Source organism: Gaeumannomyces tritici (genome assembly GCF_000145635.1).
Source record: "Gaeumannomyces tritici R3-111a-1 unplaced genomic scaffold supercont2.5, whole genome shotgun sequence".
Lineage (NCBI taxonomy): Eukaryota > Fungi > Ascomycota > Sordariomycetes > Magnaporthales > Magnaporthaceae > Gaeumannomyces > Gaeumannomyces tritici.
Genome location: NW_008804549.1, coordinates 1,473,788 through 1,486,576, shown reverse-complemented (window position 1 = coordinate 1,486,576; position 12,789 = coordinate 1,473,788). Strand labels below are relative to the sequence as shown.

General features: G+C 58.9%; 6 protein-coding genes across 6 annotated transcripts in view; 3 read left to right on the top strand and 3 right to left on the bottom strand.

Moving 5' to 3' along the window:
• GGTG_09483 (hypothetical protein) overlaps positions 1-342 on the bottom strand; it is a 2,248-nt gene extending 1,906 nt beyond the window's left edge. The window contains exon 1 of the mRNA XM_009227333.1: positions 45-342. Coding sequence (XP_009225597.1) covers positions 45-177 — 133 coding nt within the window. The 5' untranslated portion in view covers positions 178-342. The remainder of the gene's footprint in view (positions 1-44) is intronic.
• A 74-nt stretch (positions 343-416) lies between these two features.
• On the top strand, positions 417-2,478 carry GGTG_09482 (NADH-cytochrome b5 reductase 1). The gene is made up of 4 exons (XM_009227332.1): positions 417-1,132; positions 1,204-1,285; positions 1,373-1,916; positions 2,009-2,478. The coding sequence occupies exons 1-4, from the start codon at positions 979-981 to the stop codon at positions 2,156-2,158; spliced, it is 930 nt and encodes a 309-aa protein (XP_009225596.1). The 5' UTR covers positions 417-978; the 3' UTR covers positions 2,159-2,478.
• GGTG_09481 (hypothetical protein) lies at positions 2,355-4,461 on the bottom strand. Its single transcript, XM_009227331.1, has 2 exons — positions 3,830-4,461; positions 2,355-3,749 (listed from the first exon to the last, which is right to left on the bottom strand). The coding sequence occupies exons 1-2, from the start codon at positions 4,129-4,131 to the stop codon at positions 2,501-2,503; spliced, it is 1,551 nt and encodes a 516-aa protein (XP_009225595.1). The 5' UTR covers positions 4,132-4,461; the 3' UTR covers positions 2,355-2,500.
• Positions 4,462-4,982: 521 nt separating this feature from the next.
• GGTG_09480 (hypothetical protein) lies at positions 4,983-9,370 on the top strand. Its single transcript, XM_009227330.1, has 7 exons — positions 4,983-5,392; positions 5,454-5,564; positions 5,681-5,991; positions 6,062-6,091; positions 6,171-7,401; positions 7,475-8,026; positions 8,121-9,370. The coding sequence occupies exons 1-7, from the start codon at positions 5,282-5,284 to the stop codon at positions 8,793-8,795; spliced, it is 3,021 nt and encodes a 1,006-aa protein (XP_009225594.1). The 5' UTR covers positions 4,983-5,281; the 3' UTR covers positions 8,796-9,370.
• Positions 9,371-10,329: 959 nt separating this feature from the next.
• GGTG_09479 (hypothetical protein) lies at positions 10,330-10,929 on the bottom strand (the record flags this gene model as incomplete). The annotated part of the gene is made up of 3 exons (XM_009227329.1): positions 10,330-10,459; positions 10,612-10,618; positions 10,866-10,929. 3 exons carry the CDS (start codon positions 10,927-10,929, stop codon positions 10,330-10,332), a joined length of 201 nt encoding a protein of 66 aa, XP_009225593.1.
• Positions 10,930-11,784: 855 nt separating this feature from the next.
• GGTG_09478 (hypothetical protein) lies at positions 11,785-12,781 on the top strand (the record flags this gene model as incomplete). The annotated part of the gene is made up of 1 exon (XM_009227328.1): positions 11,785-12,781. A coding segment is annotated over one exon (465 nt), but the record flags the coding sequence as incomplete, so codon positions are not given.
• Between the last annotated feature and the right edge of the window lie 8 nt (positions 12,782-12,789).

Genomic DNA, 12,789 nt, shown 5'->3' with positions numbered 1-12,789 from the left:
ACAAAAAACATCTCAGCTCGTGTCTGTGTCTCGCGTCGACTTACCAATGATTTCTCTCAGCTCGTCCCAATCATGGTACTTGAACTCCTCGTCGGTCTGTGACAGAACCCATTTGTCGATGTCGGTCAGGGGGAAGGGGGAGTCTTCGATGGGGATTGCCACGCCGGGATCGCCCATACTTGCGGTTCAAGGCAGTGGAGCAGCGCAACTATGTGGTTTCTAGCAAGGATCATGAGTTTCGCGAGGGTTTGTTGGTGAAGGGCGGTCAAATTTGCGGCAACCTCGAATGGTCGGGTTGCATAGAGCAGTCCGAGTCCGGCAGTCGGAGTTGGGTGGGCACCTTTTAACGGCTCCCGCCAAGCCACATGCATCGACCACGTTGCTGGAAATCGGGCTGACGAACACTTGAGCAACACCCGGCCCGTCCCAGCACTTGACGTGTCCAATGACACGGGGTTGCCCCTGGTCTGATGAAGAAGTACTGAGCTACTGTCATGATGCACACACATGGATGGCCTCCATTCAATCAAGTAGATTGAAGGCCAACTGCTCTGGACATGCAATGATTAATTACAAGATCTACCAGTAGTGTTGGCATTGTCAACGTGCCAAATTGACTGACGTCTTCCCTCCAAATCCATCGCCTGGGCCCAGCCAGTCTAGAGCTTAAAATCAAGGTGGGGGAGCTCGGCGACCTCGACCTGTGTCAGCTCTCCGAAGAACGGGACACTCGATCAGCCCACCACAGAATTGGCCCCATGCGGTGTGGCTCCTGCACTCAACATCCCCTGAACCGCCTCGTGGCAGCACCGAATTTTGGCGGGAACGCAATTTTGCCTTTGCTGTAAAATCCACGTCGCCTTTCAGAGCGCGATCCGAAGCATCCACCCGAAAGCGATCGAGACACTGCTATAAAGTGTCCGGGGGTGCCGTCGGGACAGAGCAAGCTCAGACGTCGACAGAAAGACGTAAGCAAAAATGTCGGAACCGCTGACGTCCAAGACCTACATCGATGGGATTTACATCCCCGTGGGGCTCCTCGTCGTGGGCACCATGATCATGAAGCGGGACTGGGCGCTCTACAGCGTCGTCATTGCCCTTGTGCTCGGGACCTGGAAGTTCATCAGGCTGCGTAGGTCGCCTTCCGCTTGTTGTAAGGGCCTTTGTGTGCGCAGACCAGAGCTGACCAGCATGCCGCCGCAGAGCCCAAGAAGGCGCTCAACCCCGAGGTCTTCCAGGAGTTTGAGCTCAAGGAGAAGACGGTTATTTCGCACAATGTCGCCATGTAAGAGAGCGCCTCTGCCGTCCCCCCAAGCTGCCCTCTCTCCCGGGAGTATGGCACGCGGCTAACATGGGGAAACCTCCGGTCCAGCTACCGCTTCCAGCTGCCCCGCGCCAACTCGCTCCTCGGCCTCCCCATCGGCCAGCACATCTCCATCGGCGCGGCCATCGCGCAGCCCGACGGCAGCTCCAAGGAGATTGTGCGGTCCTACACGCCCGTCAGCGGCGACGAGCAGCCCGGCTACTTCGACCTGCTCATCAAGTCGTACCCCACGGGCAACATCAGCCGCCACATGGCCAGCCTGGCCGTCGGCCAGACCATCCGCGTGCGCGGGCCCAAGGGCGCCTTCGTCTACACCCCCAACATGGTGCGCCACTTTGGCATGATCGCCGGCGGCACGGGAATCACGCCCATGCTGCAGGTCATCCGCGCCATCGTGCGCGGCCGCGCCCAGGGCGACCGGACCCAGGTCGACCTCATCTTTGCAAACGTCACGCAGCAGGACATCCTACTCAGGGAGGACCTCGACGCCCTCGCCGCCGAGGACAAGGGCTTCAGGGTCCACTACGCCCTCGACAAGCCCCCCGAGGGCTGGACCGGCGAGGTCGGCTACGTCACGACCGACATGATCACGGTAAGCTCGGGATTCTTTATTGCTTGGTGACATGTTGCAGCCGTCGTGCCGAAATGGGTTGCTAATCGGGAACTGTTGTTGTCAATGTGCAGAAATACCTTCCCAAGCCCGCCGACGATGTCAAGATCCTGCTCTGCGGCCCACCTCCCATGATTGGCGGGCTGAAGAAGGCCACGGAGAGCCTCGGCTTCAAGAAGGCCCGCCCCGTCAGCAAGCTGGAGGACCAGGTCTTTGCCTTCTAATCAGCTCCTGCCTTGTAGTTAGGTGGTAGGCTGGCAGAGAGACCTGGGGGGTGATATATACCATCAAAATGTATGAAACAAGGCCGAAAAAAAACATGAAAAAAAAAAGGAACAAAAGGCTAGGCCATAGAGCCGGGATAGAGCACTTTCCAGGCTGCATCATGTAGTTTCCAGCTCTTGTATCAAGATATGGCGTATAGACTTTGCGTGAATAGGGGCGAGGCTGAGGGAACATGGGGTATTGGATATATAGCAACTCAAGCCGATGCTTTTCATTATGAACTATATGGACCTTCAGCAGGCGGCTTCGGTCAACCACACTCTGCATGCGGAAATTATGAGCTACTTTGTCTTCTTGCTTTCGGCCACGCTCGGCCCGGACACCCCCGAAGCGCCGCGGCCACGCACAGCAACAGCCACGAGCTTCCAGACGACCCAGGCGAAGCCCAGCAGCACGACGGCGGCGGTGCCGGGGGCGACCCAGTCGGCCTTGTCCAGGTCGAGCACGGGGACGTCGATGGTGGTGAAGAGGCGCGAGTGCGGCGGGCTCGGGTCGACGTGCCAGAAGACGGTACGGGGCCCGAAGAGGCCGTCGTAGCCGAGGTTGACGCGGTCGAAGGGGTTGGTGGGGAACCTTGTGCCGTCCTCGGCGGCGCAGGCCCAGAAGACGACGGGGTGCGGTAGCTGGACGTCGCGATGGCCGCGGGCGGCCGGGGCGAGGTAGCGCAGGTGCAGCGGGACCTGGACTGTCCACTCGGACTGCGAACCCGACTGCGGCGGCGGCGCGGCCAGCTCCAGGAGGGCGGTAGAGCCCCAGTGGCCGATGGCGTACTCGGGGGCCTCGAGGTCGACGGGGCCTGAGGCATGGCGGAGGGCGGTGAGGTTCTTGGACGCGAGGAAGAGCGGATCCGAGAGCTGGTAGCGGTCCGCGAAGACGGAGCGCGGGAGCACCAGGTAGGCGTGCGGGGCGCACGAGGAAGAGGCCGCCGCCCCTTCCCCGACCGGCGGCAGCGGCGGGCGCGCGGCGGCGGGGGACAGGGTCAGCCGGAGGGTGGGGTGCAGGCCGGCGGGCTGGACAATGGAGACTGAGAAGGTCGCGTCCGGGTGGTGGTGGCGCCGGTGGCGCGAGGGGACGCCAAAGGCGGTCACGGACGGCTCCTTGTGCTGGCCGAGGAAGACGAGGTGGCCCGAGAGGCCGACCTCGTGGCCCTCGACGTTGGGGAGCGCGTCCTCGCCCAGCAGGCCGACCTCGGTGCGGTGGCCCGGGTGGCCCGTCACGAGCAGCGGCTGGGCCTGGTACGGCGACAGGGCCGTGACCTTGAGGGCGTGCGAGATGGTGTCGTACGACAGGTCCAGCGAGACGGCCTCGGTCAGGCGCGCGGCCTGCGCGCGGCACAGCGGGTCGCCCTGCGGGCAGAGCTCATCGCCCACGTGGCGAGCAAAGTGCGTCAGGTTGTGTAGGGGCTGGTAGAACTGGAAGGCGGCCGAGTGGGAGAAGCGGTCCGGCGAGAGGGCGACGAAGGACTCCTCCGAGGACACGCAGTTCTCCAGGCCCCCGAACGCCTTGCGGAGGAGGCGGCACAGGGCTTCCCTGGCGGTTGGTGGTGCATATTAGCACGGGATCGATCGACAGCCCGCGGGTGGACGGATCAAGGACGACAGCACACTGACGATTCAGAGACATCTCCCCCTTGCCTGGGGGTGAAGAACAGGTGGAAGCCCGGTGACAGCCTCGAGTGTAGAGGGGCGACGGTGTCGAAGGCGTCGGGGGAGACCCATCTCACATGCAGCTCATGTGACGTCTTGAGGACGCTGGCCAGCTCGGCGGGTAGCTCGTCCAGGGCGAGGGTGGTGCGGACCTCGCGGGCGGCCCGGGCGTCCTGGGGGCCCGTTAGGCTGGTGTCGGTGATGCGGAGTGTCGAGGGATCCACCGCGTCCCCGGGACGGTGGAGGAAGGTGACACGCTGCCTCATTTTAGGGAGGTGGTTTTGGGGGGGGGGTGAGGGACGAGGCCGCTTGGGGGCGGAGGAGGGGATGTGCGAGCGCGGATGGATCAGGTCCAAGAGCCCGTGCTGAGGTCACAGGCAGGCATCAATCGAGCAAGCATCAGTCGGTCAGTCGTGTCCACGCCGAGATAGCTTTACCTTGGGTGGCTGCTCGGTGAAGTCGGTTGCCGCATTGGGCAACCTGACGTTTTGCGGGTTCCAGCTGCTCCGACAGTGCTTTTTTAGTGGAAGTGAGCTTGCGGAGCACGGTGCACGCAGACTTCAACGATTGAGGCCGTACAGCCACGCGGTTCAGCGGCCAAATTTAATGCATTAACTGGAGCACGAACCGCCACTCGTCGCCATCGAGACCTGCCCCGCCCGCCCCTCTGGTACGTGTGTACAGTAGGCGTGCCTATCACTGTCCTCCATCTGTCGCAAGATATCACCATGCCAATCGCGAACGCAACATGGCCAATATGTCAAGCTGCATGTAATTTGGGAACAACAGCTACCTACCATTTCGAGGAGGCGGCCCAAGGCGGGATCGACAGCCAAGTGCCCGAAAACTAGACGTGGTTGGTGCTGGGTAAAGCCGAGACTCGCTGGGTGCGAGGTAGTGTACCTCTGTCAGATACCTTGGGTCGCACCTACCGAGGCACCCCAGGGAGGTACCGCCGCCCCACAGCCCCAAGCGGAAGTCGTTCCCGTTTCGACACCGCGCAGGATGGCGCTAAGCCTAATTCGAGACCGAGTGTGCCACCTCCCTCGTCTGTGGTTAGAGCCGACAGGCAGTTGCCAATACGCGGGCATGAGCAATTGAGGCCGCTATTGTGTGATTCTTACTCGCTCTGTTGCTACCTACCGCCTACTGCCTTTTCGCTTCTCGTCCCCGTCGCTTTCAATCCCAATCTTCACTCTCTCCGACGGTGCCCTCACTCTCGAAATTCTCCCTTTTACTGCCAGGAGCACCCTTGGCAGCACAACACTGGCCGTGCTAGTAGAAACACAGCCGGCCTTGAAACCAAACACGGCCATCCAGCCAACCAGAGATGCAGTGAGCCATCTGTCAGCCCCGGGGATCAAGCCACCCCGCCTCCGCCCTTCTGTTCTCGGAGGCGACAACGACGACAGCGACATGGCGCGCAGAGCCATGGACAGCCAGCACCACCAGCAGGCCCCCTATCTCACTCTCGTATCTAGGGGCCCGCGAGGTGACGGTGCCAGCATGAGCAGCGCCGACTCTGCAGTGCGTCTTCCGCCCCGCGATCCTAGAGACACGGACCCGTGCTTACAAGGCCTCTCTGCAGTACGGCTCGGGCGCCGGAGACTCGTCGGGCGCGCCGTCGGCAACACATGACATCAGCCGCGTTAACTATCATGTCAAACATCTCGAGATGTTTGCGAAAAGTCTTGAAGACGTGCGTCTCACGTGCCCATTTCTGTCATGGCTCTTACCGTGCTTCCTCCAGTCTGGCGACCACCAGCCCACCCCAGCACGTGTGACTAGGCAAGGCTGACACGATAGAACCCGCAGTCTGCCAGCCGCGCATTTCCTAATAGGGGGCGCTCGCTGCAGCGCTACACCAAGGTTCAGGTATTGCTGCTTCATTGGATGTCGGATGACCTCTTCGTGCTGCCCGAGCTCGAGGACCTTGAGCAGTGCATGCGAGAAGACTACGGCTACGAGACGGATGTCTTTGCCATCCCGTCTGAAAACTCTCATCTGGAGCTGATGCTCAAGGTGGGCGCCTTGATCAAAGAACATGAGGCCACCGACACTCTTTTTATCGTCTACTACGGCGGCCATGCCAGGATAGACGAATCCCGCCAGAGCACGTGGTGCGCGTAAGTTGGACGATCCCTTGGCCAGAAACCTAACTCGTCCAATGTCGCACAGACAACTGACGCATCGTAGAACTCGCCATTCCGCATCGCCATGGCTACAGTATGTTCCCCGCCCAATACGTGCTAACCGCAGTGTGCCGCTGAGCAATACTAACCGTCGCCCACACCACGGTAACCAGATGGTCTGCCATTCAGACACTGCTGGAGCGCTCCATGTCGGACACGTTGATATTATTGGACTGTTGTGCTGGTGCTGCAAGTGCTACTTTCCCCAACGGCAAGAGCATCACCGAGACAATATCGGCCTCAAGTTGGGACGCCATAGCACCCGACCCGGGGCGATACTCGTTCACCAACGCCCTCATCGAGGTGCTCCAGCAGTGGAAACTGAGAACATATTCAGCTGCCATGCTGCATGCCGAGGTTCTCGCGCGTCTGAAGCATCCCAGGCCCATCACCATCAACGGGAAGCACTTTGAGGCCCGGTCGACGCCAGTACACTTCATGATGACCTCCAACCACAAAGCGCCCAGTATCGAGCTAGGCCGCATTATTCCCGACAGCAGGCGGCCACCATCACCTCCCGAAGAAGCCAACACAACAATGCCTCTGCCCATGGCCCCGATCGGCACCGGCCGAGGTCCGGGCGAGGTGGTCAACACAGAACCGACCGAGGACAAGCCTCATGTCATGATATCACTAGCCCTGGAGGACAATCAACAGCTCGACCTTGACGCCTGGGAGCAGTGGCTGGCCAGCTTCCCCGCCCTGGCCAGGCACGTCAAAGTCCAGGGCGTCTTCAAGAGCCACTCGACACTTCTTCTACTGTCACTGCCCGTCATGATCTGGGATCTCCTGCCTGAGGACCCCGCTTGCTCATTTGTGGCCTTCATCAGGTCAAATAACCTGATCAAGAATACAAGCTCCGAGCCACCCATGGTCGCAGAAACGACTGCTACGGCTCGCCATGTTGACGAGATTGGCGGTGACGGCGGCTCCATCTTCTCAGGAACCACCCTTGAGCCAGAGACTGTACCCCTGGCCCAATCAGGAGGTGATAGACCACAAAACGCCCACGACCCAACCGTGGCACGCGCAGCCGAGTCTAGCATGACAGCCAGAGTCTACTCGAGCACTTCGGGCGATTCGGCGATAAGTCCGAGCCCGTCCATCGATGATCGCATAGAAGAGGACAAGGACCACAATGGAAGGTGGACGGCGATAGTCAACCACTCCAAGAGCCAGAAGTGGCCTGTTTTCCAGTCTGACAACACCGTGCCCGAGCCGCCCAAGCTAAGCCAGCACGTCGCGGCTCGCCTTGAGGAGTACTTCCAGCAGGACCCGGACCCGAACGTGGCCGTAACAGAGATTTATGCCTCCAATTTGGGTATCCGAACAGCCGACGTCAACGTAAGTGCATAGTTGTCAGCCAGATGCGCGCCATATCACAGCTTTACGTGTTTGCTAACGGATATGACTTTAGCTGTGGTACTACCACCGTCATCAGCAGGAACGCACCGCACACAGCCTTCGGGATCTCGGTGGCGACGACAGCACACGGGACCTGCACGATAGTGCTCGCATGATCCTGCCCGGGCACCTCAACAGGCTTCTTGAGATCTACCCCTCAAATATCCTGCTGATAGATCTCCGGCCACACTCGGATTTCGAGAAAGCCCACATCCATCAGGCCGCCAACCTGCGGGTGCCCTGCGTATTCATCCAGCACTCACCCATGGATATGATAGAGCGCGCGTTCGCGGACGAGGGCAGCCGCAGGAGCTTTGCCGAGTGGTCGTCGACCAAGTGTATTGTCTTTTACGACCGTGCGGTAGAGTTCACTTGGGAGTGCCCAACTGCCGACGCCCTTTTGGAGAGGTTTAGGCAGCGGGGATGGATGGGTAAAGGCTTCGTTCTGAAAGGGCCGTTTAGGGAGTTCTCGGTATCATACGACAAGTACATTGTCGGGGCAAAGACGTCCAAGCCGGCCCAAGAATATCTCGACAGTCTGGAGAAGTCGACTCCCCTGACGCCAGTAAGTCAACACACACACACACACACACACACACACACACACACATCACATCGCGTGCCCAAGACCGCGTGCTAACACATCACTTCCAACACAGGAACAAGTGGTGGACGCTCAGCAGCAGTACGACGAGTGGCTGCAGATGGTCGACAATGAGGCTCAGGTCCCTTCGACAAATTTGGTACCGGCCAAGCAAGCAGTGCGACTACGATCAATTGAGGAGGCCCAAGAGAACCTCTTGACAGAGTTCAAGAAGTGCTTCCCTGATGTATACTACCAATCTCTCGGCCAACAGCCGCCGCCAGCACCAGGAACTGCATCGTGGGACGGCGACAAGAAGAGAGACAACTTTGATGTGTCACAGGGGCCCCTTGTCGGCCCGCTGAGCCGGGCGATGGAGAAGATGCGGGAGGCGGGTGTGGCGCCGCCACCGGGCCCGGACTACATGGGGAGCAGCTTCTCGGGCAAGATGGCTGGCGATGAATACCATCAGCAGCCACAACACCAACAGCAGCCGCCACACCAGTCCCAGCACAAGCACAAGCAGGTGGCGGGCGAGGAGGACTACGACGAGATCGGCCCCAAGGGTGAGCGGCTACGAGACGACCCGGGCTTCCAGAGCACCGGAGACGTGGGGTCGCCGAGTCCCGGGGCCGTCAGCGAAGGTGGCGGCGGGGTAGCATCCGGCGAGGGCCAGAAGAAGCAGCGGCCGCAGCAGCCAAGATTCCTGCGCAGCGCCAGGTCATGGATACGGGGGACACGGTCGTCGTGAGGTGCCCCCTTCCCTGCCATGACGTTTTTGACGTGATTTTACGTTTGGGAAACCAAGGGCTTTGACACCCGTTGAGCCTCTTGGGTCGTCTGGTCTTTAGACCTTAAGGTTGGGTTCATGTCTCGTCCGAGCCGGGTCGGTGGCGGGAACGTGTCAAACGGCGGGCCCGGGCGGAAACGGGTTTGGACATGCCGCCAACTCTTTTTTTTTCTTCTTTAACCTACATGATGGCAATGACGTTTTGGAGGGTTCAGCTATTGGCGAAAAGGGCCGCTGCGACGGCACTAAGATTACGATTTCTATTCCATTTTCTTTTGAAGGGATAACGCCCAAGCACATACATGGCATGGTTTCAAGGCACAGGTTCACGGTCGGGAGTTTGTTGTTTTTTTTTCGAATTTCTTTGCCACATTCGTCTCTCCTGGGTCCAGTGTTTCTCTCGACCCTTTCTTGACACGCCCCCCTCTGGTTGCAAAGCATGCGACCTACATGGCGGCGCTCATTTCTTTTGGGTTTTAGTTGGACGTCGCCAAGACCCAACTTTTGCAGATAATAAAGATAGCATCTTAAGTCGGCTCTTTATCGTCGCAGTCCGTACGGGGGCACGGCGGGACTTTTGTCAGTGAAGCGTCCGTGTCGAGCGTGCCAACCCCGGTAAATTGGGAAATGGTATACGGGCGAGGGACGAGCGGGGAGGGGAAAGGGTACGAGATGGGGGGGCAGACGGACGAGGGGAAAAAAAATGAAAGACCCTTATGGTGACAACGCCCAAAGCGCTAGGTTGGGCCACATGTTCCAAAAACCAAGAAAAAAGAAAAAGTGAGGAAAGGTAAAAAGAGGTCAGAACACCCAACCCGGATGTTGCATCTTGTGGGGAGCGAGGGAATCGTGGTGGCGGCGGCGGCGGCGGCGGAGGGGACGGTAGGCGTTCGAGGAGGACTGGGAACAGGGACACAGACGATGGATGGCAGATAGAGTGCTTGAGGAGGGTCCGGGCAGACAGAGACTGGTGAAGGGAAAGCTTCAAGTCAGGTCAGCCGGGATGGCCATGACTTGGGTAGTGTGGTATTTGTCAAAAAGAGGAGAGAGGGGAGAGGGGGAGAGAGGTCCACACGGAGACAGTACAGTTTATGGTTATTTTTTTTGTCTGTCCATTTTTCATGTACTTTCTTTTGATGATGTTTTGGGCATGCAAACAACTGGAAGTTATGGAACCCGTTACACATGATCGAGGAAGGGTACATAGAGATCAGACCATTTGTCAACGGGGGTGGGGGATGGGCAAGCAAAGCGGCCGATCGTGGAAAGATTGGACGACGGGTCGTGAGGGTGCCGGTCCGGGAAGCTGGGGTTGGGGGAGGGGTATATGTGATGTGATGTGTCTATATTGGCTTCGACAGTTGAGATCGAGGAGGGGAGGGGTGGGTGGTTGCCGTCGTCGACAAGGCGACGAAGTGTGGTTCCATGTGGTCGCATGGGGCAATATGGAGCCGCCGGCATGGAGAGCCGGGGGGTCGCGCGTGGGCTGGGCATGTCAGACCGGCCTTCCCTCCTCCTTCTCCTCCTCCTTCTCCTCCTTCTCCTCCTCCTCCTCCTCCTCCTCCTCCTCCTCCTCCTCCTCCTCCTCCTCCTCCTCCTCCACCTGGCAGGCCTGATACCCGCGGCTGACGGGGATGGGATGTCAAGTAAACGACGTGCGCCGCCGGGCGGGCGGCTAGCGCGTGACAGGTGTGCGTGTGTGTGTGTGTGTGTGTGTGTGTGTGTGTGTGTGTGTGTGTGTGTGTGTGGTGTGTGGTGGTTGTTGTTTGGGGCTGACGCAGGGCCTGATGGAACGACACAGCGACGGGTTCCTTTTGCACAGCCTCATTCTAGGTGTCCAGGCTCGGCGTGTCGGAAGGGGTGGGGGGGTATGGTGGATGGTTCCTCCCAGCAAAAGAAAGAAACGGGTGACGACGGGGATGTCGGTAGGTACAGTACTAGCGAGAGTGTGTGAGTGAGGATCAACCGGGGTGGTATTCGCGGTGATGGGGCATATGGATGGAGTCTCGGAAAACGGTAGATGCTACGTACGGTCTTGGCGGCCGGCAAAACGCCAAACGCAGATAAAGGGGCAGTCCCTATCAATCTGATGCATAATCGTGCCAAAGACCGACGGCGGGCAAAGACAAAAAAGAATAGAAAGAAACGGGCCGAATCCCACCTGGCCCCTTTTTTTTTCCGATCCTTTATTCCACGGTGCTGTCTTTTCCCCTGAACGTAGGCGTCCTTGGCGGTTATGTAAGGATTTCAAAGACGGGAAGGGAGAGAGGGGAGAGGGGAGAGGGCGGTCGTCATGCCCGGCAGAGCCTTGTTTAGAGAGGCAATCCCTGAATCCAGCGCTGTATCGGGCCTTTCCTCCTATCATACGCAACGGGCCATTATAGGGAGTTTGGGGGAGGGGGAGGGTGCGCCTTGCCTCCCTCGTCTGATCTTCCCCTCTTCTCGTTTGCCTATCCCCCGTCCACTTTTCTCTCACTTTGCCTGATCGCTGGGCGGGATACACGGGCTCACACGCCCACACACACTCGGCACTCTCCACCCCTATAGAGGCTTTGGGGATTATTCGATATCACTACTGCATTTAGCAGGTGACATTGGCAGATCGCCCCGAGCGGTCGAATCGAGTTAGCCTCAGGGCCCTCTTGGCGGCGAAGCGAGGGCGAGTGGTTGTTGTGTGTTGCTCCATCCCGGCTTTCCGGGACAGGAACACGGCAAAGGACGCAATAAAAATATGAATAAAAATCACAGTGACGGCGACCCGTGTGGTGCTCATCGGGATGTGGCGGCAGCCGGCAGGTGAGTCAGATTTCAGATTTGGGAGATTGTCGAAGGTGGTCAGCCGCCATCGTGTTTGCATGCAACCATCATCGATCAACTTGACGAAAGAAAAAGAAAAAAAAACCATCCTATTCGCTGAATCCAATAAGGGTTGACCAATTGCAACGACCAACCGTTCGATCCAGACCGACGCCAAGCACGGCGCCAACGATCGAGTCTTTTTCTTTTTCAGCTTCTTTGCTTTTTCCCTCCTTTCCCAAGCCAGGGGTTCCCAAAGCCAGGGCTGTATCGACAACAAGAGAGTGGAGACCGGTGTAGCCTTGCGGGCCGATTTATCCCTCTTTTCCGTGTCCCCAGCTCTCCTTGCTGTTTGCCCAAGAACAAAAAAAAAGCAAGACAAAAGAACTCCACCTCGATCCAACAGACGGTACAGGAACTTGGACCAGGCTCCGCAGACATCGAGACAAGAACGGGCCTCGGCTCCTGCGAGGGACGAGGGGGTAGGCGTCCACAGTTGATGTCACCTCGTACTCTCCAGCCTCCCCACCCGTCCATCTCCACCACGCCCTGTCACTGCCAAAAATGGATCACGGCAAATAAGGAGGAGCAGCCAGTCTTGCCTGTCTGTCTCTGCTAACCCCTCCCTCCTATGATGACGGCGAGGGTACGGCGCAGCACAGGACATGTTCAGCTCCTGGCCTTGGAAGGAGCAATCAAGGATATGTAGGTAGGGAGAGGCCATATGCAGTAACGGGCTCGCTCGCGAGCTGGGAGGATCGGGAGGAGGGTGTGGGTGGCATTGCTTCGCGATCCATCCATCGATCGAGCCGACACCAAGGACCAAGGCATGTATTTCATGTTCCTGTGTACTTGCTGTTGTTGGGTATGACACGTTACTGCCGCGGCGGTTCGGCGCACGTGGCAGCATAATCTCCGTGCGACATTGACGACTGTGGCCCCCCCGATCCCCCATCTCCCAGCCAGCCGGGCCATGTAGATCGAGGCAGGCAGGCAGGCAGGCGGGCGGGCAGGCAACCTGTTCCTGCCGGGGATAGAGAAGGATTGGGAGCTTGAACACACAGATATCCCACATCCCACATCCCGCCATGCTCGGGCCGATTCCAGCGGAGGTATGCTACCAGGGTGGAGAGAGAGAGAGAGAGAGAGAGGAAGGAAA

Bases quoted from the DNA above. Each gene is read 5' to 3' on its own strand.
- GGTG_09482 (XM_009227332.1), top strand. From the start codon at position 979: ATGTCGGAACCGCTGACGTCCAAGACCTACATCGATGGGATTTACATC. The intron at 1,286-1,372 runs GTAAGAGAGCGC...CCTCCGGTCCAG, and splicing joins ATTTCGCACAATGTCGCCAT to CTACCGCTTCCAGCTGCCCC. The intron at 1,917-2,008 runs GTAAGCTCGGGA...GTCAATGTGCAG, and splicing joins TCACGACCGACATGATCACG to AAATACCTTCCCAAGCCCGC.
- GGTG_09480 (XM_009227330.1), top strand. From the start codon at position 5,282: ATGGCGCGCAGAGCCATGGACAGCCAGCACCACCAGCAGGCCCCCTAT. The intron at 5,393-5,453 runs GTGCGTCTTCCG...GCCTCTCTGCAG, and splicing joins TGAGCAGCGCCGACTCTGCA to TACGGCTCGGGCGCCGGAGA. The intron at 5,565-5,680 runs GTGCGTCTCACG...TAGAACCCGCAG, and splicing joins TTGCGAAAAGTCTTGAAGAC to TCTGCCAGCCGCGCATTTCC.
- GGTG_09481 (XM_009227331.1), bottom strand. From the start codon at position 4,131: ATGAGGCAGCGTGTCACCTTCCTCCACCGTCCCGGGGACGCGGTGGAT. The intron at 3,750-3,829 runs GTCAGTGTGCTG...ACCAACCGCCAG, and splicing joins GGGGGAGATGTCTCTGAATC to GGAAGCCCTGTGCCGCCTCC.